General features: G+C 46.3%; 1 protein-coding gene and 1 long non-coding RNA gene across 8 annotated transcripts in view; one reads left to right on the top strand and one right to left on the bottom strand.

Annotated features, from left to right (window-relative positions):
* Positions 1 to 12,630, bottom strand: part of MECOM (MDS1 and EVI1 complex locus) — a 341,358-nt gene extending 328,728 nt beyond the window's left edge. For 2 of the 7 annotated variants that reach the window (XM_075761606.1, XM_075761607.1), the window contains exon 1: positions 12,413 to 12,562. In XM_075761606.1, coding sequence (XP_075617721.1) covers positions 12,413 to 12,449 — 37 coding nt within the window. In that variant the 5' untranslated portion in view covers positions 12,450 to 12,562. Of the gene's footprint in view, positions 1 to 12,412 lie in introns of all 7 variants that reach the window. The other 5 variants (XM_075761596.1, XM_075761608.1, XM_075761600.1 and 2 more) reach the window with 5 other exon arrangements.
* A 1,884-nt stretch (positions 12,631 to 14,514) lies between these two features.
* Positions 14,515 to 15,739, top strand: LOC142603005 (uncharacterized). Its single transcript, XR_012836875.1, has 3 exons — positions 14,515 to 14,617; positions 14,892 to 15,025; positions 15,542 to 15,739. It is a non-coding gene; the product is annotated as an uncharacterized LOC142603005 (long non-coding RNA).
* Positions 15,740 to 23,999: the final 8,260 nt, after the last annotated feature.

The following is a 23,999-nucleotide window of genomic DNA, read 5'->3' as shown; positions in this document are numbered from 1 at the left end:
CTCTGTGACCGTCTAGTTGTTTCCATCTTATTTCCAGCGCTTCTTTTGCTGCTGACAGAGAGAGATAGCCCTTTCCTTCCAGTGAAATACAGAAGGCTGGCAGGATGAGTTTGATGGTTATCGACTGTCGTATGCACAAGGTGCATAAACAAAGTGGGTAAAAACACATCAAGTATTTTCTCATTCTCTCTGCTCTGTGGCATCAGGAGGGGAAACCTTTTGAAAAGGAAATATAACCTTTAGAACGAATACTCCTTTTTTCTCTAGTTTTTTCTTTTTTCTTTTCCTTTCCCACAGTGTTCTCTGCATTCCCTTTTCTCATTGAAGCTACATAAATAGTACTGAGCACTGATGAGGTCTAAACTCTGTTTAAAACCCCTGAAAGGGCTTTTAAGGTTATATCTGAGTCCTCAGACCAGCTATAACTGGAAGAAGAAATGTCCGTGATTTAGTGTCTAATAAACAAACCACCAAGGTCATGATGGCATCTTCTCCCATACCCAGCATCACTTCCCTCAACATTTAGAGTTGTTGCATGTATCAGCAGTACTCCCTCTAATGCGTGGCCACATTTAATTATCCTTCTATAAATGACTTCTCAAAGAGAAGTGGGTGTGAATTATACTTTGTAAAACAGATTTTTAAAAGATGAACTATGCCGAGAGTAAAATAACTATTTGTGTGAGAAGGAAATATAGCAGAAGTTTATCTTGTGATTTAATCTTGGGATTAAAATCAATATCCTTTGTTCTGGAAGATGAGTCTTGAGATTGTAATGATCACCTCACCTGTAAAAATCAGGACTTTTAAATGTAGTTCAAATTAGGAAAGCTTCACCCTCCAAAACCAAATGTATGTCACTCACCCCTGAACCTGGGTCAAACTATCCAGTTGGCTTTAATGGAACTGTTCCTTCCAAGTGCCACCCAGCCACAGGTTCAAGGCACAGCTTTTCACAGAGCTGAGTGCCACTGCCATGTTCTGCCCAACAGTTCGATTCAAAAATCAAACATTTTGGGAATCAGGACTGCATGGGACTGCTTCCCATGGCAGCTCCGTGTGCTGTGCACAAAATTGTAGCGCCTCGGCTTCTAATGTGTCTCACTGTTTACAAAAAATTATATCTAAAACCATTGCATTGGTAACCAAATTGCAATGAGAAGTTAGGAAATTGCTAAATAAAGCCCATTTTACTGCCTAATTCAAGGAAAACCATAAAATTATCAGTCCTCTCTTCCCTCAATATATTTTCCTCGCAGTCTGTGATGCTCCATGGGGTCTTTCTCTATGTGAACTCCGTGATGGTTTGGCTCTAAATTATCCGAACATAAAACTGAGCTTACAAAGCCTCACTCAGAGGTTGCATGGACCCTTTTTATTGGCACAGACTTAAAAAGAACCTTAATAAACCTTATAGGCTTGGGGGACTTTTTGGTTGCTGGCACTTGCCAGCCACACTGCTCACATCCCTCTTGCAGCGCCCAGGTGGAAAGCAGGCTGGAACCACAACCCAGGGATTTTATAGGGCTGGATTATCTGCCGGTATTGCCCTCTTCCTTCCCAGAGAATCTTGGAGCTATTTTCTTTGAAAGCAAGTGGGTGATGCTGCAAGGATACTCATAGCTTAATGCAGCTTGATCACCCAAGGTTACAGGCACAGCCAAAAATAATAGGGTCTAAAATGGAGCTGGGGGTGGGGGAGGGGGGCATTTGCTGGCAGAAGGAGAGGTCTGATGGGATTAAAGCTGAAGCACATCCACCCATGTGCAAGCAGAAAGTCTAGCACTCCGCAGCCCCTACTCCATGGATTTTCCTCAAAGCATCCGTTTCTCCTCGGGATTTTATTACTGCCTCCAACGATGCTGTAATTGCATACGTAGGGCAGCAGGCCTGAAGTTTAATCTGCATTTCTTAGGGCCTAAGCTCTGCGCAGGCTGCCCGTGTTTGCACAGAGCTCAGCACAACAAGCATCCAGTCCTGGCTGGGTTCTGCGGTCGCTGCTTTAATTCAAGTCATAATAAATAATAATGTCAGGTTGGAAACAAATCTTCTGGGTTTGGTCCATGGCTGATCCTTCAGCACGGTGTGCAGTGAATGCACCGGTTAGGAAGCTTTGCTGCATGCCATCCCGGGTCTAACTCTGTGCCATCTCTTCTGGCTCAGTCTTGGTTTGGTTTTTGCTTGGGGCATTGGTTCAGTACAGGTAATTTCTCCTTTTTTTTCATTGTGAGCCTGGTCACTGATATTAAAGACACTGCATAGTTTTATTCCCTCAGATCTTTCTGATCTGCATCATCTGGACTGGCCTAGCACATCATTTCTTCATTTCTCAGTTACCTTTGCTTTATCCAGTGTCTTGCATCACACCATGTACCACAAACACCTCAGCAGTAATTATTCAGGCAGAGCATAAATGTTTAATAGCATTTACACAGGTAGTAAGTGACTACTGAGATACTGCTTACTATACGAACTGAAAGAATCAGGACAAATATATAATACCATTTTCCTTTTACAATTAACAAGTCTTCATTATTGCTGTGAATTATCATTATCATGATACAGTAACAACAAAACAGCAAAAGTATAAAGCAGTGCTGTTAACTCAGATACAGCTGATATCCCTTTCCTTTTCGGTGTTGTGTATTCTTAGACCAATGCTCCATGCCAGTCCCTGCAGCCAAAAATAAATCAAGAGCCTAAAAAGAGTGAAATAGAAACATCACTTCAAAATACTTTCCAACAACGTTTCCTTTTCCCCCTTTATACAGAGCCACAAAGAGAATGGGAAAGATTAAAACTCACAAAAAAGCGTTGCTTAATTCCTCACCAACATGCAAGTAAATAAAACATGGTGAAAAAGTGGCCACAGCAAATTCAAATCGCAAAGAGTTTTCGAGAGGGAAAGGTTAATAATTTCTGTCAAACGTTGGAAATGTTAAATGTTTTTTAAATCAAAAATATAAGCACCACTGGTGACTCAAGCCATGTTTTAGACATGTTTGGGGTGATTTTTTTCCAGCTGTTAGTACTTGTCTCTCATAAACGTTCTGTTTGTCTGAGATGAAATTGGGGGGCATTAAACAGAGTGCTTAATGGAAGCACCAGGTACTTTCATCAGCAAAGCTATTTGTTTAGAAGGTACAAATTCAGGCTATTTGGAGAACCGCAGTCCTTGGGATATAGAGCCCTGCAGCACAAGCCAGGGGTGCCAGACCCCTCCTGTGTCCCCCAAGTGCCCACCGCAGCCCCCAGTGGTCCTCGACCCACCAGAGAGACGGAGAGCACAGGGAACGGATGGGGCATGGTAGGAAACAAGTATGCAAAGTCACCGCAGTCCCCTCATCAGCGGCGTTCATATTTCATCGTAATGGCTAAAATGACTCTTAAATGAGTCCAGATTATAGGGCCAACCTAATTCACTTACACTGATCCAGGTATCTGTTACAACATCACATGTTGGGGCTCACCGCAGAGCAAAAGCTGCTGATAACCACCCCCCCCCCCCCCAAGGACAAAGGGAAGCAGATTGCTCCTGGCCAGACCAGATCCAAAGCCCGTTAGAGTTGGTACGAGCTCCTTCAGCTCCAGTGGGTTTGGGATAAGGCCCACGCCGAGTGCTGAGCCAGCTCTGCTGCCAAAATAGAAAATCCTTTTCCATTGGCTTTGCCAGTTTGGTGTTAATACATGTGTGAAGGAGCTTGGGGATGGGGGGGAGGGTTTTGAGGGTTGTTTTTTTTTTTTTTTTTAAACTGAGGAATTATTTCACCCTTGCCAGCATGTGGACTTTGTGCAAAAGAACAGGAGAGGGGGCAGGAGATGTTTTTCTGAAGCCATCAATTCCCTGTCACAGCATCCCAGAAAGGGTGTATGTGTCCATCACAGGGTGCCCTAGGTCCCTAGGGCTAGGTTAGTTCCCACTCTCCACTGCAGAAAGACAAATCTGGAGTCACAGGTAGATCTGAGTACAGAGTCCTGCTCACCAAACCCCGTTTGAAATAAGAGGAGGCTTGATAATGATGCAGGAAGCGAAACATCCCTTGGTGACCCCCTCATTCCAGTATAGCAGGACTTGCTGGGATCTGGTACCATTTTAATCCCATTTTCGCTATTAAACAACGTTACCCTGAACCATCCTCCAGTTTTCTCTCCATTTAGCTCTTCCCCCACTTCCAAGGTTTTTTGTTGCACATGTCTCGTATAAGATGCTGCTGTCCCTTTGGCTTTCCAGAGGAAGGGCTCTGCCTTCCTGTGGCTTTCGGAGCATGTAGCCCAGCTGGTCTCAGAATTAGACTGGGGCCTTTGCAGGCTGCCACAGTATAAACAGTTTCAGTTGGGCACATGTTATAGAGTAAGATCATCTGAAACCAAACATTTTCCCACTGCACACAATAAACATCCATAATAAATTGCATTATACAAAATATATTTATGGCTAATTTTTTAATTTAAACCACCTGGGAAATTTTTGTTAGATTGGTTGATATGAAGGTCTCGGTATTCTGGTAATCTAATGATATCTAATAGACAAAATAGTATGATGTTACAACAGTCTCAAAGCTTTCATTTGCTGTAGCCCTCTCAGAGATCAAACTGGCAGAACTCATATTTTTTTGAAATTTTATACATAATTGGTGATGCAATTGCCAAAAATAACCTATTCATAGAAGTCTTGCTCTTCTGGTTTCTAACTTACTGTAATCACAAAACAGAGCAGCACACTGCTTTGCAATGGAATATGGGTTTGGGTCAGGGAGCAAGGGCTACGGTTGTGTGGCAGTTTCCATTCTGCGGATTATTTTACAGGCAATTTAAATTTAGTTTAGAGTTTAAACAGGGCTAAAAAGTAGTGCACCCATTCAGACATATGAGCAATTCTTCAGAAAAGGAATAAAGCTGTAACTTGGGTATATCTCTTTTCTGAACCAAAATTTTGCTCCAATATAAGATTTTCTAAACAAAAGCTGTTGGTGCCAAAGGGGAAAGAGTGTTCCTATTGTATAAATTAAGCCCAGACCTGCAATCTTTCCACCATAAAACTCTCATGTTCATCACAGATCAGCCAAGATTTCCAGAAAGACTTGAGATCATCACAGACCTTGTTGAGCCAGCCTCTCTCTCTCTGGTCAATACAAATCCCAGCTCAAACTGTGCTGTGTATCTGCAATGAGCGCTGGCGGCTTGGTAGTTGCTGGACTTGTTTTAAAGTGCAGCCCATACCTTTAGCTACTTCCTTGCCTCCTGTTGTTCCTGGGACTTGGAGGCCATGTGGTACATTTCAGCCTTAACTTTGAATTTCCTTTATTTTGTAGATCAAACTTTGACATTCCCTTAATGTAGTGGGGTTTTATGTCGTTGCATATATCCTAGTTTAAAAGATAATGCTTCACTGAAACAGACCACAATATTAAACCCAGAAATAAAACGAATTGTATTTCACTTCCCAACAACTATTGCTGGATTAGCTCACATTTCTTTCTCTTTGTTACATATTTAGCACCAAATACAATATTCATTGCAGGCTAGCTTCCCTCCTCCCACACGGCTCTGTGGCTGCCTTTTCTTTCAGCAGCACTGGAGTATGCGTTGCTATAGCCTAGAAATGCAAACAAAAAGGAGGAAACATAAAGTCAATGAATGATCAGGCAGGGTTGCTTTATACCCTGAGCATTTTATTTTTTTGATTTAAAGTGGCAATGCAAAGAAACAGAGTCCTGGGGATAACAACATCTACTACTTAGCTTCTCCATCCTCTTCCCCACCTTGCTGTTTGCTAGCTGAGTTTATCTGCCTGCAAACACCTCCCTCCAGCAGCGCCAGCAGCAAAGGAGGCCTGGAGGTGCTTTCTGATGCTTATTGGTCCATATCATGATCTATACTGGTCTTATCATGATCTATATTGGTCTTGTCTGATTCCTGATCTGGGTGTTCCGAGCTGCAGCGGTAACCAATTGCACATTAACATGGCAGGAACTCACTGGAAACCCATCACAAAGCTCAAACCTCCATGACCCCAAATCCCCTTCTCTGTATCCTAACCTCAGCATGTACACCCTACTCCTCCTTCCCATCTCTACAAAACCCATCTTTGCTTTTGCCCTTAAACGCAGCGACAGGGCACCCCTAAGCCCAGCACGTCTCCGGGGATGCCTGCAATACAGATAAGCAGTGGTAAGGATGGAGAAGACTTTGAGCCAGACATTGGTTCTGTGTTGTCTGAGTTGAACCCAGGTTTTTTAATGGCCATTTAGTTTTTAAGTGCATTCCCGTGATCATAGCCTTGAGCTTATGTCTCCTTATGAAACAGCACTGCTTTAACTAGGTGCATAGATTATAAAACCAGGAAGAGTGGTCTGGTCTGCCCCCCTGTATAACACAGGCTACAGGAATTCCCTAAATTAATTCCTGTTTGGATTAGCTCATATCTTTTTAGAAAAACAGCCAACCTTAATTAAGACAAAGGAATTCCAGTGATGTTAAAATCCACCCAGCTCTCAGTAAATAGTTTTACTGGTTAAATACCTTCACTACTTAAAATATAAACTGTATTTCTAATCTGCATTTGTCCAGTTCTTGCTCTGTCTGCTGGATAATGACACTTGTATCTGTTAGTTTGAAAGCCATGTGGGATTAAACCTCTTTCTGCTCTTCTTAAGCCACTCCTTGCCTAACTAAACTGAAATGATGTAAAACTGATTGTATTAAATTACGGCAAAAGAGCACTGAGTTGCTCCAAAAATGACGGCAAACCTAGTTAAATTTTAAATAAACAAATATCATGAATTCTTGGTTGGAAACCTAAGTGTCTGAACAAGCCTTCCCAAAGTTAAAGTACATCTGTTTAGAAAGTGGTTTACTGCAAAGCAAGGCAATTTCTGTGGACAAGGCTTCATTAGCTGGGATTTATAAAACTCCATCTGCTTTCCCACTGCTCTTTCTTCATCCACTCTGGGCTGGAGCTACCACCGACACTTTCCTTTATCCTCCCGCACCACATACCTGTCCCGGCAGAAAATTCATTCCACTTTCTCCTTCAGGAACTTAGATGGCTTTGTCAGGGAGCTGTGCTCCCCAGGACAGCCAGAAATACCTTCTCTGTCCGGACACCTTTACTTACATTGAAGCCAATATATATTTTACAATGAATACTCCCACCACAGAAGTACACAATTAGTGCATTTGGGAAGCATCCCAGGGAACAGCATATAGGCTCCTGTATATTAACTGTGTCTGTGTTCCCTATGCACATCCACAACATTTCAGAGCCTGTGTGGATGTACAGACATAGGTGTACAGGCTGAAGTACCCCAGGAACTTATGCATACTGCAGTCCCGCTCTAAACCAGTACATACATTAATTGCAATTGCAGATATTGAATGTATTTACCTGCTTTTCTCTATATATGTGCACACACATATATAGGTATTTTATACATATATACACACACACATATATATATCTCCATGGCATAAACAGAAGGGTATGTTATGAATGTACACGTATGCACACGCTTATAGTGAGCACAGACACATACACACTTATGTGCACTTAAATTACTAGGTGAATAGGTGAATATGAACACTAATAGCCATTTATGGCAACAACAATGAAAGCTGTCCCTGGAGCCCGCCTATGGTACAGCAGCCAAAATGATTGAGTATGTACAGGGCACCGCTGCAGCAATGGCACTCACATGGGCCTCCTTTTAGAAATGATTAATATTTAACTGACTTGGTGAACCTGGCTTTGGTTTTAGTTGTGATTAGATAGCAGGGTGCACAGAGCCGTCTCACTAAGGACGTTGTGGGATGTCCGAGCAGCTGCCACTCATGCTTCAGGAGAAGACAGACAGAAAGTGAGAAGGGGAGAGAGGGAGAGATATAAGGCAGTAAAGAAAAAAAAAAAAAAAAACAAAACCCACATGCTCAGCTCCGTTTTTGTTTGTTTGGAAAGAAAAGGGGGAAAAGCAGCCTGAGAGGCTGGTGTAATAAGATGCTGTAGCTTTCATGAAAGAGGTGAAATAATTTTAAACACAGACACACAATGAGTTTATTTATTTAGAAAGTTGTTAAATAGAGTCTGGGAATTCAAATATTCAATGTTGACATTGTACAGAGCTGGCGAGGAGCCAGCCCCGGCTCTCCGGAGGGACCCAATGGCCACGGCGCCCAGGCCCTCGCCCCTCCCAACCCACTAACTAGGTAAAAGCCATTAGTTATACCCACAAGCAATATCTGAATCTGAGTCAAATAATGTTGCCTCAGCCAGCCAACTTCAAAGGCATGTAAGTGTGTTTGGCTTTTTAGTGCTGGAACTGCAGCAATATGTCACACTTTTGAAAGAGTTCTGTAAACAGTTCCTTCCCCTTTATAGAAACATTTCTTAAGTTTCTTGTACCCCATGTAAACAGCGTTAATTAACAAGGGTTACATTTTTCATTTACAAGCAGGGCTGTATTAATAACGGGCTCGCCTTTCGGACCGTCCTTTTCCTTTGTGTCCTTTCTCTGCCCTGCACCACGGCTGGCCCGGTGTGGCCGGGGAGCAGCCGGGAGACACCACAGAGCGCGGCCACGGGCTCAGCTCCGGGCAGCATCACCTACCGCAGCACCACAAAGTTGGTCCCAAATTCAGTGGTGACTGTTGGCCCCGAGTAAGAGACAGGGAGAAAGAAAGGGAGAAGGAAGAAAGGGAGAAGGAAGAAAGGGAGAAGGAAGAAAGGGAGAAGGAAGAAAGGGAGAAGGAAGAAAGGGAGAAGGAAGAAAGAGAGAGAAAGAAAAGAAAAGAAAGAAAGAAAGAAAGAAAGAAAGAAAGAAAGAAAGAAAGAAAGAAAGAAAGAAAGAAAGAAAGAAAGAAAGAAAGAAAGAAAGAAAGAAAGAAAGAAAGAAAGAAAGAAAGAAAGAAAGAAAGAAAGAAAGAAAGAAAGAAAGAAAGAAAGAAAGAAAAGAAAAGAAAGGAAACCCACACGCATGCTCTGCGCCCTGCAAAGGGTTAATGAAGTGCCTGGTGAAAATGTGCCCGGCATATAATGGGATTGTCTCGCCAGTTCCCGCAGCCTCCCGTGCCCGCACCCGCCGCGCAGAAGCCATCCGGGGACAGAGCCGCGCAGGGGCCGCCGCCGGGCCTGGCAGCGCCGAGCCGAGCCGAGCCATGCCGTGCCCGGGGTCGGCGCTCAGCGGCCCGCTGCCGGGGCGGTGGCGAGTCCCCGGGGCGGTGCCGAGCCGCCGGCAGCGGCGGCGGGGCCGGGCCGGACGGGGGGTGCGTGTGCGCGGTGCCGCCGGCCGGCCGCGCTGCCTCCCCCCGGTGGGGCTGGAGGGGGGTTGACACAAAGTGCCAGCGGCAGTAAAGGCGCAGTAAGGCAGAGGTAAGGGTAAAACGATGGCCAATATAAAGCGATGGCAAATAAACAGCCTCGCTGAAAAGGCCGGGAGCCTGGACATGGCAAACATTTCCTTGCTCGAAAACAAATTCCCGGACAGAGTCTTAAACAGGCAAATAAACTTGCCAGCTCTGTTTTTCAATCAAGCCTTTTAAGTACTAGACTGAGGCAAATTACAGGCGCAGGAAAACCTGCTGAAACTTAGGAAAGTGTTATTTTACTATCTCAGATGGTTAGAGGGATCTGGATCTACCTCGGCTGCACTAAATTGCCTGTAAAAAAAGTGGTGATAAAGTGTAAAAGTAACAAGTGCTCCTTATTCACGTGTGTTCCCCTAATCTGATCACCTTCTGTCTCTTTATGAGGCTACTGGGTGGCTGGGGGCTACCTCGGGCCGGCTGCAGGGCTGCGGCGGCCCGTGCTGGGGCGGGGGTTATTCGAGGATACGGTTTCACCAGGCGGGCACAAACCCACCCGAGTGGAAAAGCAGCTGCCCCGGGGGCCTGTCCCGGCGCTGCGTGGAGCGGGGATGCCCCCGCAGGTGCAGCGCGGCGGCGGGCGGCCGGGCCCGCACCCCCCCGAGGGTCCGCAGCGCCGGGCCTCGCTCCTTGCCCGGCTTCCGCACCCCGCTCCTCACCAGCTGCCTCCCGAAAACGTGGCAAGGAAAAAGACTTCAACTTGTCTTTTCCCTTATTTTTACAGCTGGACATTTAAAATATTCACTAGCTATTCCCCGCGTGGCTCTTTCTGTTTCTTCTGATTTTCTTTTCAATTTTTTTTTTTTTTTGGGGGGGGGGCAAAGCCTCAAAATTATTTTTTAGCAATTTCACACTGAGGTCAAGAAAATGCGCGCTTCAGGTATTCTCCCTTAATTAAGAGGAAGAAGCGTTCCTGGGTATTAGCGACAGTCACACAATCGGGGCGAATTTTATTTCACGCACAAAGCCGTAAAAGTGAAATAATAAAAGAAGTACGCTTGACCCCGATCTATACCGTTTTCCACGTAAGAGGATAAAGGCTACAAAATGTTTTCTATTCTCAATCCAGTCAGAACGCACTGAAAAGCGAAAAACTTTTCCTCTCGAACGACTAAATTACAGGGGTCGCCTCCAACCCTCCTTCCACTTGCCATGAAACTGAGACACTCTTCGAAGGGGGAAGAAACAGCTTTACGAAACACACACACACAAAATTCCCAGCTTTTTAAATATTATTTCCTTTATGAGCGGATTGTAACCGAAGGATTATTTAATGCAACGCATCTGTCGGGGGGGGGGGGGGAAAGTGCTGCTGCTGCTGCAGCGAAAGCCAAGACGCGCAGCCCAGAGCAGAAACTTTGCAGACGGTCGGATCTCGCCCGCGGAGCAGGAGAAGCCCTGCGTCGTTGCGCAGCGAGAAAAGCAAGGGAAAGGCAAGGAAACCTGACGGATTTGGTCGAGGACGTGAGATATTTTTCCATAATTAGCTCCAAAGTAGGGATGGCAACCTGGAGATTTAACAACATATTTGTTTTCGAATTGTGGGCGCTGGATTATCCACTTTAAATCACCTAATCAAATGCAGGTTGCTGCTGTTATTGTTAAGGTTCACAGAAAAGCTGATGATGATCCGGAGAGATCTTTCACTTCCCCTTTTCCACGCTCCTCTTTTTTTTTTTTTTCCTTCACAAATAAAAGGTAAATAAGCATCTGCTTTTTACGTCACGCAACTTATGCAACATTTCATCTGACTTCTTTTTTTCTTTTTCGCCTGCCCATTTTTTTTTTTTTTTCACTCGGGAATGTGAGTTGCCATCGCCACGGATATCAAATGAAACTTGCCCAGATGTGTCAGAGAAAATAAAGACATCAGCTACTTTTAAAATAGGACGCGAAAGCTGGCAAAGTTTTGTCGTTGATTCCCTCATTTAAAAAAAAAAAAAAAAAAAAAGAAAAGAAAAAAAAAGAAAGAAAAGAAAAGAAAAGAAATAAAGAAAAAAAAAATAAAAAAAAAAAAACAAGAAAGGAAAAAAAGGGGGGGAAAGTCCCAACACTGCAGAAGTTAAAAGCAAAGATCCCTATCATAAAGGAGAAACAGATGGGGTGAGCGTAAGACAAATAATTAAGTAAGTCGGGATTTGCGTGTGGACGGCCGAGCCCTCGCCTCGCGGAACAGAGACCTTCGGGCGGCCAAACTGTATAAAAAGTGCTGGAAAAGCGCCTGAAATTACAACATTTACATCAACTTTTAGCGGGTGACTCCAGCAGGCTAGGAACTGCTCCGCGCTGCGCGGCCGCTCCGCTGCCCCCCTCCGCACTCCCCCCCATCCGCGCGGGGCATCCCGGCCACGCGGGGCGGCTCCCTCGGCCCCCCTCGCACCGCGCTGTGCTCTGCCGCCGCTCCCCCGCGCGGCCCCACGCACGCCCTGCTCCCACGCGCGGTTTGATGTGACCCGCTGGCAGCGGGTTTGATGGGGGGGGGGGGGGTGGCTTTTGGCACAAGCCCGCGGCCGAGCGGGGCAGGGCCCGGGGGGGGGGGGGGGGGGGGGCGGCCGGTAGCTCCGCACCGGCTACCTGCGCCCGGGGCTCGCCGCCTCCCCCGCAGAGCTGCCGCTGCCCCTCCGTGCACACGCACACACACACACTCGCACACACACACCCCCGCGGCCCCCAGCCCTGCCGACAGCCGACAGCGCCCACTATAGGGCCCGGAGCCTCTCGCACCCCCCCCCCTCCCCGACAACCCCCCCACACACTCCAGCCCCCGGCAGCAGCAGCAACTTCCAGCGCTCGCCACTGAACTTTTCCTCAACTCCTTCCCCAGCTCCCGCCGGCCTCCCGCAGCCCCCAGACCGGCTCCGGCCGCCGCACCCTCCCACCCCCCGGTCCCCGCCGCCGCCCGCCGGGCTGAGCCGAGCCGAGCCGGGCCGAGCCGAGCTGGGGGGGTGGGGGGATGCTGCAGGTTGCCTGCGAGCTCCGCGCCGCATCAGACATGTCTATGCAACATGGCAGAGAGGAAGGGTGAAAAGCCAAGAGAAAGGGGTATTGCACCTACTTGCGGCCAGCTTCCTCGCCCTGCCTTTGGATCGCATGCTGCCAGTCCCGCGGCCGATGCTGGCGTGGGGTTGGGGTGGGGGGGGCTTTTTTTTTTTTTCCTCCCGAAGCTTTTCCTCCTTTTTCGCTCCCCCTCTCCCTCTCTCCTCTCCCTCTCCCGCACACACACTCTCCCTTTCTCTCAATCCCGGCTCGCTATCTCTCCAGCATTGTCAGTTTGGACACCTTCGCACATGCGCACGGGCGGCTCCCCCCCGCTCTTCAACATTTCAGCGCCGCCAAAAAAAAGTTTGCAGCGATCCATCACCGCCGGTGGGGACCCTGACAGCCGGCACCGGGGCCGGGACGGGCCGGGACGAGGCGGGCAGCCGCTGCCGGGCTGTGCGACTGCGGCCGCGGGGCAGCCGCTCCGCTGCCTGCGTACCCGGGAGGGGTTATAGCGGGGGAGAGCTGCGCTCCCACCGGGACAGGGTCTGGGGGGGTGGAAGAAATTACACCTTTTTCTGCCTTTTTCTTTCTTTTTCTTTTTTTTTTTTTTTAACGGGATAATACTGCTGTTCTGGCGTCTGTGCAACATTTAAATAGTTTATTCTCACCCGGTCGCAATTATCGTAGATCTCTGCGTGTACACAGACAGAGATATATAATTTGATTTTATGTTTTATTATGTATGCGTACCATTAAATTGTGCACTTTCTCAGTACACACACTTTCTTTCCCCACCTTGAACTCTGCTCAGCCACCACCAGTTGGGCAGAAAAAAGCGCTTTTAGAACAGTAACACCGACCACTCTAATCTGTTTTAATTACAGGGTTTGCCAATCAAAGAGGGAGCGCGCAGAAATTGGGAACTCCTTTAGGGGATGGCTGTGTCCGAGGTATGAATCAATCCAAACTACATATAGATTTTCCTCTGGTACAACCTCCTTGCATTAAACAGTTTTGTTCAATACCTTCCATGCGCTATTTATGTTCCCATTAATATCTGTTGCAAATCCTGCCAGACACCATAAAAGAAAATTACAATCTTTCAGACTCGGGGCTGCGCCAGTACATACACGCTGCTCAACTTTTTGTTTTAATAAAATCCTCAGCATCGCCCCTTCCCCCTTCCCACGCCCCCTCCCCACACACACACACACACCCCGGCTGCCGGTGCTGCGGATCGGGCCGCCCGCGGAGCGCCCCCCGCCCGCCGGCCCGGCTCCCCCCGCCCGGCGGCGCCCTCCGCACCCCACCGGTGACAACCTCCTTTTCCCGCGCCGTGGGGCGGGAGGACCGCGTATCCCACGCTGCTCCCCCAAACGCCCGTCTGACGGGCGCAAGCACTTCAACCCGCTCTGCGGACCCATCCTTGATGCCCGTCGTAATTTTTGATTTGCAAATTGGATTTTTTTTTTCAGGGCCACGTAGCTGCTCTGTGCACACCCCGCCACCCCCCTACACCCCCCACGCAGCCAGCCAGGTGTGCACCTAACGCCCCCCCGCACTTGCATCGGGCTCGGCCTCCCCCAGCCAACGGTTCCCTGCACCCCTCGGGCTGCTCAGCCTGGTATGTCCCGGGCGGACCTGGGCCCCTCTGCCCCGGGGGAGGGAAGGCCGGGGCTGCGGGCGAGCAACCCCCCGGCTGCGTGGACGATACGCACAGGATGCGCGGGGCCGAGCCGGGGTCCCGGGCTGCCCTCGGCGAACGGGCACTACCCGACCCCAGATCCCGCTCAGACAGCGCCTCTCCTTGCGGGGCTGTATCGGGATGTCCCCCCATCATCCCCCTCACCGACCTGCGGTGCCGGTTCGCTTAGCAGAACTGAAACCCCCCGGGAACTTTGCAAAACTCCCTACGCGCCTCCCGCCCCCCGGTTTAAACGGAGACACCGGCAAAGCCGGTGCCCGGGCAGAGGTGCGCGTCCTTCCCCTGCCCGGGGAGCCCGCTCCTTCCCGGGCAGCCGAGCCCGGCGCCGCGGGGAGCACGCGTGGGAGCCCGGTGGCAGGGCCGGGCGCGCAGATGCGTGTTTCCCGGCTGGGCAGCCCTGACCCCGGCCGCGCCCGCCTGTCACCGCCACCTGCCCGCCGTCCCAGCGGCTCCGGGAGCTCGGCAGGTGCCGCGCCGCCCGCCCGGGACACCCGGCCGCCGTCCGGGGCCGCCTCCCGGCCGCCCCCCCGCCCGCTCTGCGGCCCTCGGCATCGCCCGCCGCAGCCCCGCCAGGTTCGCCTCCCCTCCCGAAAGGTCCCAGCCACCCCCCCGGGAAATCCGTTTCGTTCGTGCGGGAAGGCTCGTCCGCGCCGGTAGCCTCCGCTCCCTCCCGAGTGGGAAGCGGCTGTTTGCGCGGACGCGGGCTCGTTTTCAGCAGAACCACGGCCAGAAAGAAATATTTAAATTTTGGTTTTGTCGGTTTGGGTTTTTTGGGTGTTTTGGTGTTGGGTTGGTTGTTGGGGGCTTTTTTGATGGAGAGGTGAAATTAAATCTATTTCTAATACAGGCTGGGAGACCAAAAGCACCCCCTCACACACAGGTTTCAGTGCATTCCCCGTAACAGGAAATTTTCTCTTCCTTACATTATAATTGAACAAGCCCCGAAGCCTACTTGGAGAAAAGTTGGAATTCTTCGTCGAGGTATTTGTTGTGCTATTGTCTTTGTGCAGTGAACTTTACATCGTGTTATTCAATCTCAGTCTATATTCTCCTAGCTACCAGTAAGATTAATTTAATCATTGTAATGCAATTATTAATACTGTTTACCCAACGCTTGATTTCAGGTTTGCTGTTAAGAAATTAAGCTGCTTGCTGGGTGACCGAAAAAGCTATGCAGCGATTTTCAGTCCACTTTGAAATGAAACAGTCCTCTTTATTTAGTCTCAGAACTCCAGCTTTCAGCCACGGGCTCAATTAGCCAAAATGGAAACAATTTTCATTCATTGCAATAACTCACTGTTCTGCTGATCACTTTCAAAATATACACTTTATTATTATATGCTGACCTCGGTGCCGCGAAGTGGCAAGGCTAGAAAGAGGCAGAGGGATCTCTCCAGCCCCCTTGGGCTGTAATTATTAGAAATTAATTGGGTTCAGGACCCTGGGTAGCATGGGTAAATTAATAGCTTGTCTGGTTGTTTAAATCCGAATTCTCAGTCCACAGGAGAGCAGGGGAGGGAGGCTCTCCCTCCCCAAACCCGCCCCGGGAGAGCGCGGCGAGGGCTGGAGCAGCGCGGACCCGCCGGCTGATTTCCCTCCTTCTTTTCGCCAACGCATTGTTTTCGAGGAGCTATTTAGGGGTTAAAAATCAAAAATAAAGATCCTGTATACTTGGAGCTGTCGTGCGGGAGTAAAAGTGAAAAGGGAGCCTTAGGCAAAAGGAAATTACTGCAAGCCCGCGTGACCTTTCCGAGAGGTAATCAATCAAGTGATCAACAGGGATATTTATCATTGCTAGATGGGGCTACTTTACAAATGCACAGAAGGGGGGGCGGGGGGGGATACACACACACAAAAGTTTGGATAAACCCGGTAAGTCTGAAGACAAATACAGCGACTTTAATCTCTGGGAAGACTGCACATTTTCTTTTTCTGAGCTCTCAGAAGGAAAGGAAGGGAGAAACCCACTCCAAAGTTTCCTGGTAGAAAATGCCTCCTGTACTAGGTGGACACATGGAAGCTGTCCACTTTGCTTTGCAGTCCTGGGAAAAGCTGGGAACGACAGATGTGATTTTTTTTTTAAAAAAAGGCACCAAATACGAGGGAAAATAATAGAGAGAGATTGAGGCTTTGATAAGCGGGCTCGGTGTTTGGTTTTATGTAATGTGGTTTTATTTGCTGGCTCGAAAATCGGTGGCTGCGGAGCCCAGTCCTGACTGCCTCTAGTCCCCGAAACGGTTAACTCTGAAAACAAAACAAAAAAACCCACCCCATGCCCCCTACTATATGAAATCAGCGATCTGGTTCAATTAAACTTGCTCTCCGTAGCATAAAGCATCCACCACAATACAGGCAATGAAAACCAACAATAAAAGCCCATGCATTTTCTGCACAGTTTCCTTCTCCCTTGTAAAACATGCCGTCGTGTAAGCACCAGACATTTAATTTTGCTTCCTATAACTTACCGAATTCCTTAACAAACCTACTACGACCACTTCTTTTTTTTTCTTCCCCCCCCCCCCTCCCCCCTTGCACTGTGCTTCACGCCCATGCCTACACAAAGCCTCCCTGTTTGCGCCCAGTGCTGGTGCCTTTAAACGACTTCAGAGGGTGGGGAGCAAACGCCGGCGCCTCCGCTGCCCCCCGGTAACGTTACTCGACCCGTCTTTGGGGAGAAATTCGCGGCTAACGACTGCGAGCCCATGAAGCCCGGCGCTGCGCTGCTCGCTGCGCGCAGGAACAGCCGCGGTGCCCCGCAGGGCTGCGCGGTTACCGCCGCCGCGGCTGAGCTTCGTTTCGGTCCCTGCGCGCCGCTGCGCGCCCCTGCGCGGCACCCCGCGGTCTGCGGCGCCCCCTCGCGGCCGCGTCGCGACACTGCAGGGTACGGGCACCCGCCGTCTGTGCGCTGCGGGCCGGTCCCGGGGGAGAGCACGGGTGAACACCTCACGCTGGCAACTGCCAGGAGCAAGGAAGAAAATAAGCCGAAAGTGGGTTTTAATGGGACATGCGTTTAGGGTCTGGTATAGACACTTGCCGGGGGGGGGAGGGATTGGTCTGAATTTCCCCCAGGCCTGGAATTATCCTGTCCCTGGTAAAAGCGCCACTGAAAACACTGGGGTTGGGAAGAACGAAGTGCTTTCACAGGTTGAGAGACAAGTACAGAATACCAGGAAGCCATGCAAAATACTCTTCTAGAAATATACCTCCATGAAAACGGTACAAGATTGCAACTATGAAGTAAATCTCATTTCTGCCTGTGGGAAGGGCTTGGATTTCCACAACATTGAGACTGAAAGAAAACTTGAGAAAAAATAAGAGGCTAGTGGCTAGATTGAAAGGCACGGTGGTCATCAGTGTGGTAAATGGGAACACCAGAGAACAAAATCTGAGTTTCTACCTCGTCAGAAAGTTACTTTGCATCAGCTCCTTAGTCTCAGCATTGCTCCATCCCTCACCTGAAACAGACAGAAGCTTCACCTAACCCAAGAGCTGAAGGTCTCTGTTTTAAGATGCCAAAGCAGGGTTGGCTTGCCTCTGCCCAGTCCCGAGAGAAAGTGGCAATGCAGGACCACCCCCAAACATGTAACAGTACTCACGTATTGACCAAAAACCTCGTTTACCAATTTACCAGAGAGAGGTGCAATCAATATCCTCAACCCAAGCTCATTTCCAAGACGTAAAGCATTTTCTGGCCAAAAAAGTCATATCCTCAAAAGGTTACCCTCAGTACGTCTTGCACTTAAAGGAGCATCAGTGGAGACATAATTGGAAAAATTAAAGAGGAGGAGGGGGAAAGTAATTACAGGCCACTAGAGAAAAACAAGCATGTTCTGAATGTAGACAAAACATTGAACAGAGTGGAATTAATAGTACTGCAAATCAAAAGGGAAAAATGTCAGCAGAAATCAGCAGAAAGTGAACATCCTATTAAAAGCGAAAATAGAAATAATCAAAATCACAGAGAAACACAGAAAGGGGAAGGAATTTGGAAAACAACCTGAAATAAAAATAAAGGAATGGAGTAAATTTTCTCAGTACTCAGTAATAGTTAAAGCTGATGTATGAAGGTTTAAAAAACCTGAAGCCCCACCGTGCAGGTGGGTCAGTAGGTGAGAGAAAGTCTCAACTGATTAGACACAATTGTGATTTATACCAATTGGGCCAGGCTGCCTCCCACTCTGCAAAGTGAACTGGGCAAGGCTAGAAAATCCCTGCAGAAGATGAAAGGGTTTTTTCCGGTATCTCTTATGACCCTCTCCCTGCTTCCTGGCCTCCACCAGGGGCTTCGCAGAAGGGAGGAGCTGGGGACTGGTGAGATCTGGGCTTTGAGGGGCTGTTGTCCCCTTCGGGCAACACAGTGAAGATGGTGCAGCAAGGACCACTCAGCTCTAGTGGGTCAGTAAAACACTCCCATGAAGGACATTTTCTTTTGCTGAAGTCACTTTCTGAAACAGGGCTGTCCAGTGCCATGAAGGCCAGGGAAGCTTTGGTTATTGACCTATTTAAAGAGGATAATATAGCAAAATAGAAGGGCAAAAAATGTAATGAGGTGATGGTAGAACGGCTTCCAGCTAGTAGCGCTGAAATTTTGAAGTAAAGAATGAAATAGTCTGTGTCATGAGAGCAGGATCACAACCAAGGACTGTCATCATGAACGTGGAGTTTTCCTTTGTTGGTGCTTTCTCTGCTTTCATTCACAGTGTTACTACCAGGCAATGAGCGGGCTTCTTTCTGCTTGTCTTTAAAGGAACCACAAAGGCAGGTTAACACATCAGCTTTTATAAAATCCACAAACCCATTTTTCCCTTTAAAGCATAAGGAACACATTCATATTTCACTCCCATTTCTCTCCTGTACAAAAGCACAGGGTCGGAATTAATGAGTAAAGTATTTGTATGACGTTTTATATTGTATTGGCATTTATATAGTGCTTTTCACAGGCTTCATGTCAAAACCCTTTACAGGGCAATAAATCATATACCTTTCCTGATGAAATTGTATGTAGGCAATTGGGCACCTATCCTGCCCTCAGCAATGTCCCACGTGCGAGACATGGGAAGTGTGATGAAACCTGCAGAAGTGGGTCTGAAAAAAATGGATGTAGGTCAAACCTTCCACCCTTAATATCCTGCAACATGTTAAAAAGTCTTTAGAGCCCACTTGAACAGCCACAGGAAAGACCTAACCTTAACATGACAAAGCTTCTATTACAGTCAGAATTACTCAACATGCAAATTGAATTGCTGGTCTTACACTTAACCCCAGGTTTTTTGCCTCTGAATTTAAACAAGATGTCCATTTACATAGAAAATAAGGATTTTTTTCAATTGAGTTCATTTCTAAAAATAGTGTTCATTCACAAGACTGAACCCAAGCAACAAATTTTGAATCCTAGGCTTTCTGTTAGCATTCACAAATATCTCTCCCAACACAAAATTTGCAATGTGACAATCCATCTCTGCCCTGCCGGCATTTGCTTTCTTATTTGCAGTTTTTCAGATAACGAAGAGTAATGAAGTTCTGAGAACTATACGCCTGATTAGACTGACTCTTTTATACATTTATTTGCATTCCTGCTGTGTTTCCAAAGCCAATTTGGGTTAAGAAAACATGGAAAGTCATTTCAAGTCGTTTTGGGGAAAGATGGCTGGGGTTGGCAAGCAGGAGGCAGAGCTCTGCTTCATTGTCCATCCAGGAGAATCACAGCACTTTGCCCAGTTAAAAGAGCTTCTTGGGTCCCATTGGTGTCAAAGGAAGCTTTGCAGAACATTCCTCCTGGCAGACCATACCCCCTACAACTCAAATGCAATTGCCCCGAGCTTGCACAAAGGCAATGGCTGAGAAGCAAATGGAAAATCTTTGCAGTAGCTCAACACCGTTTTAAAACCACTTTTCCACCTCCCCTATCTGTAACACAAGAAAACTGATAACATTCTACACGTACTGGCTGATAGTTCAAATGCATTAGAAACTAACCTAGTTATGATTTATTAGCCGGAAGAGCTGTTAGAATAATTTCTAAGTGTGAAAGAATACAAAAAGATACTGTTCTCCACCAAGCAGACATTTAGATTACTTAATCTAAAATCAAAGTAATTCAGAAGTAAACCAAAAGTAAACAGGTAAAAACACATCGCCCGGTTCCATTAGCTGCCATGGGCTATGTTAGGAGTGGAGGGTTCTTGCATCTTTTCAGAGGTGATTAATGTCTCGTGAGATCTAAGCATTAGCTGTGCAGATGCACTGCCATGTAACAAACTAACACTGCCTTTGCTTGCTTCTGAGTATTGTATCACAAGCTCTTAACTCACAAGAGCTCAAATTCATACGCTGTTGTTGTGCTCTGATGGCAACCTAGCATAATTTTATCTCTTGTTCCCGTCTCAGTATACAACTTATTTAGTAGTTTAAAGAATGATCTGTAAATAATACACATGCATAGACTTCACTGAGATGGATCACAATGATAATTAAAATGGTCTTTTCAGTAGGAGACACTATCAGTATCAATAGTTAAAGCGGAATTTTAAGAGTAACAAACACATTAGAGCTTGTAAATTCTATTCTTTCTGGCAGTAATACATTCAAAGATTAAATTAGACTAAATGTTTGTTACAACAAACGGATTTATGTTAGCATTCAGGATTATGCTCCCAGTCAATGTTTATTATGCTTTTGGTCGTATTTATTCTAAAGGTCTCGTTTTCCTACTTTCATAATTTTTTGATCAGTTTTGTTTAAACTGGAAGCCTTTTACTTTTCGCTTTAAAAATTACTGTTTCTTCTTAGAACTTCTAGTAGGAAGGAGAAAGGAAACAAACTAAAATAAATTACTATCTAATCTAACCCATCTGACTATTTCTAAGGTGCCTATTATTGTGGTATCAAAGTACTGGATCTCTGATAGCATGTGATCTTTGATCTTAAATTGGACTTCTGATAACATTTTTTAATTAAACATATTATTTGATGCCTGCTGTAGCTAACATAAAGACAAATGTGTAGCTACACATAAAGAACTAAAGTTATGAGAGCAGGAAACAGAAAATGGTGACTAGTTATAGCATGCTTATTGTACCAAAACAAAGAACCCCATCCTCCTGTCCCTGCTGAATTAAAATGATCAGGCTCAAAGACCAAGTAAAAACTACCTAGAAATGAAAAAGGCTTTCAATCTATTAAAATTAAAAGTTAAATAAAACAGTTTGTTAGAAGGAAATTTGAGTCACTCACAAAATTCAGAAAAACTATGATTTTTTTTGGCTTCCCTTGCACTCCAGTGCCCAGCAAATATTCCGTTCTGTTACAATCCTTCACTAGGAGTTTTGTTTAATACTTCCACGCTGGCTGAGATAAACCACGTTTGTTCCCTTTGAAAGGCATTTTCAAATAACTTTTTTGCATAGGACTTATTAGTATTAAAGCATGACTGTACTGACAAACTTTATATGACTTTATTCATAGTTGATTTGATAGCTATTTCTAAGAGACATTAAGAAGGAAGCTATCATTAGAGCACTGCTATTTCAATTTGTTGAGGCTTATATGAAAGCACATATCGACCAACACATTATATCAATACAGGGCATATACTGACACCACTTGCAGCTGACAGAAGTGGAGTGTGTTCAATTCCTTCCATATCAGATAGGAATTACTCCCTTGTATGTTATATGCTGCTAATTCTGCTTAGGATAGAAATACAGATACCATTGCTCAGACATTTCTGCTAGATATGGAATCCCAAAAGATTTCAATCACACTTAAATCCAACATATTTTAAAGCCGCACTGTTCTAGATGAGAGTCATCAAGTACACTATCACAACACTTTGACTACCAAGTAGTCCTTTTTCAAAATGTCTTTGGAAAATATTCTAAAATATCCCCATTTGCTTTTCTAAATTGTTTCTTTCATTTTGCACTCATCACCATAATATGAGCACACTGTAACACCACACTAAACAGCTGTTCAACCATTTTTTTTTTTTTTCCCCAGCATCTTCCCAGAGGGGATGCGTAAACTGTGCAGTGATTTGTAAGATTTAAATTTTTCACTTTGATACAACCCTATGTAAAGATATCACCATGAGTTCTTTGACAGCTCTGTAGCCTAGAGGAGCAGCCTCTTGGTATCTGCTGCCTGGAAGAAGGCAGAGTATAAACAGTAGTACTCTCACTTCTTTGAGGTCAAAATTCAGCCCTTTCATTTCAATTGCCACACACATAACAACAAAAAAATTATAGCCACAACTACAGCAAGCAGTAAATAACAATAGACATCAGGTTCCAGAAAAAACAACAGAGGAAATTTCCATTTGTTTATTTTACAGTGTAGTTGGCCTTTCTAACTGTAGTAACAAAAAAGCCCATGAAGGTGAAGAGCCAAGTCAATTTGTGCCTTTCCTTAGACAGAGCAGCTGGGGCGGTGCTCATGGACATGCTGGGTACAGCTGAGCCAGCAGAGTATTGCCTGCCTGTCCCTAGAGATGCCACAACCCAGCACTGGCTCAAAATGCCAGGAGACCCTCCCCGATAATGCAGCAATGTTCTGTCCTCATCTCATGTTTGAGCAGGAGCAGCCAGTATCTGCAGCAGGAGAATCCAGCTGAAGAATGAATGACATCACCCTGCAGAAGAGGTAGGAGAGTGAAGATCTCATTTTTCTCCTTCCTTACATTTCCTAAGGTAACTGTGGTTTAGCCTTTTGGTTTTCATTTTTCAGGAAAGTCCTTAAGCCTAGTTCACAGCAGTCTTTATGGCTGAGAGCTCATTCATCAAGAGCAAAATCTCAGATGCAAACAAAGTTCATGACGGAGTGCTGAGGTGCAAAGTTGAAAAAGAAGAAAAATAATTTTTCCCATCCCAGAAATAATTTCAAAATTTCAGAAGCATTCTCAATTGCAACAAGATGAACTCAGAAGTGGAATTTGTTTGTTGTTTGGGGGGGGGGGAGTTGTTGTTTTGGGATTTTTTGGTTTTTGTTTGTTTGGGTTTTTTTTTACAAAGACACAGGAAAAGAGCACTCTAACAACATCATAACCCAGAATTAGGGCTCTCCAGGAATGTGAAGACTTCGGGGGGTTAAGTCCCTCTTCTCAGACAGGCAGATCAGGGTTAGAGCACACTCCCTCTAGATTCTAGCCTGAAAACAAACTTTTTATTACAGAAGTTTCACTGCAGCTGGCGTGTTCCCACAAAATGTTTCAGTGGTGAGAAATAAAGAGTTCCTGAGTGTAGCACACTGCCAAAAAATTCCCGGCGATTTCAAGCCAGTGAGCAAGCAAATGTGTCATTTTGCCATCAGTGGAGAAGGATCTCTCTGTCCCAGTGGTGCTGTAAGGTCATGCCTCAGCTTATCCCTAGCAGCTTGTTTGTGCATCCACACTGCCAGGTACCTAAAATAAAGTAGGGTCATTTTCAAATGCATTCGAGCAGTTTGCATTGTACATGCTTGTATAACAGCAATGAGCATGGCTAAAGAACACAGACAGAAAGCTACCATGACCTCTTTTCTATCCTTTTATAGCAGTGTCTATTCTATGCACATACATATACATACCCAGTCATGATGTGTGAAGAGATTTTGGGAATGAATCTTTCACAAATATTTACTCTTCAAACCAATATGCTTTTAAAAGAGAGGTGGGATCCAGTTTTCACCTATGGCACTTAGCACTTGCCTCTTGTGCACGTGTTGGGAAAGGCCAGAAAAGAGAAGCTCTTATGTTGCCTGAAATTGAGCGCAAGGTGATAACTCCCTGACTTGTCACAAGTCAAAGTCTTTTGGGAGGAGAAACCCTGAAAAGGAGCTGGCTAACATAGCACAACTGCAGTCATGAATCTGATGGAAGGTTTGGTGGACACCAAAGCAAAGGACAATATGAGTCCCTCATCAGCTGAGTGCAGCTGCCTATTTTGGAGAGGGTACACTTTTCTTAACCAAACCAGAGGAG

Source organism: Balearica regulorum, chromosome 9 (genome assembly GCF_011004875.1).
Source record: "Balearica regulorum gibbericeps isolate bBalReg1 chromosome 9, bBalReg1.pri, whole genome shotgun sequence".
Lineage (NCBI taxonomy): Eukaryota > Metazoa > Chordata > Aves > Gruiformes > Gruidae > Balearica > Balearica regulorum.
Note: the sequence above shows the minus strand (reverse complement) of the source record. Positions and strands in the feature narration are given on the sequence as shown.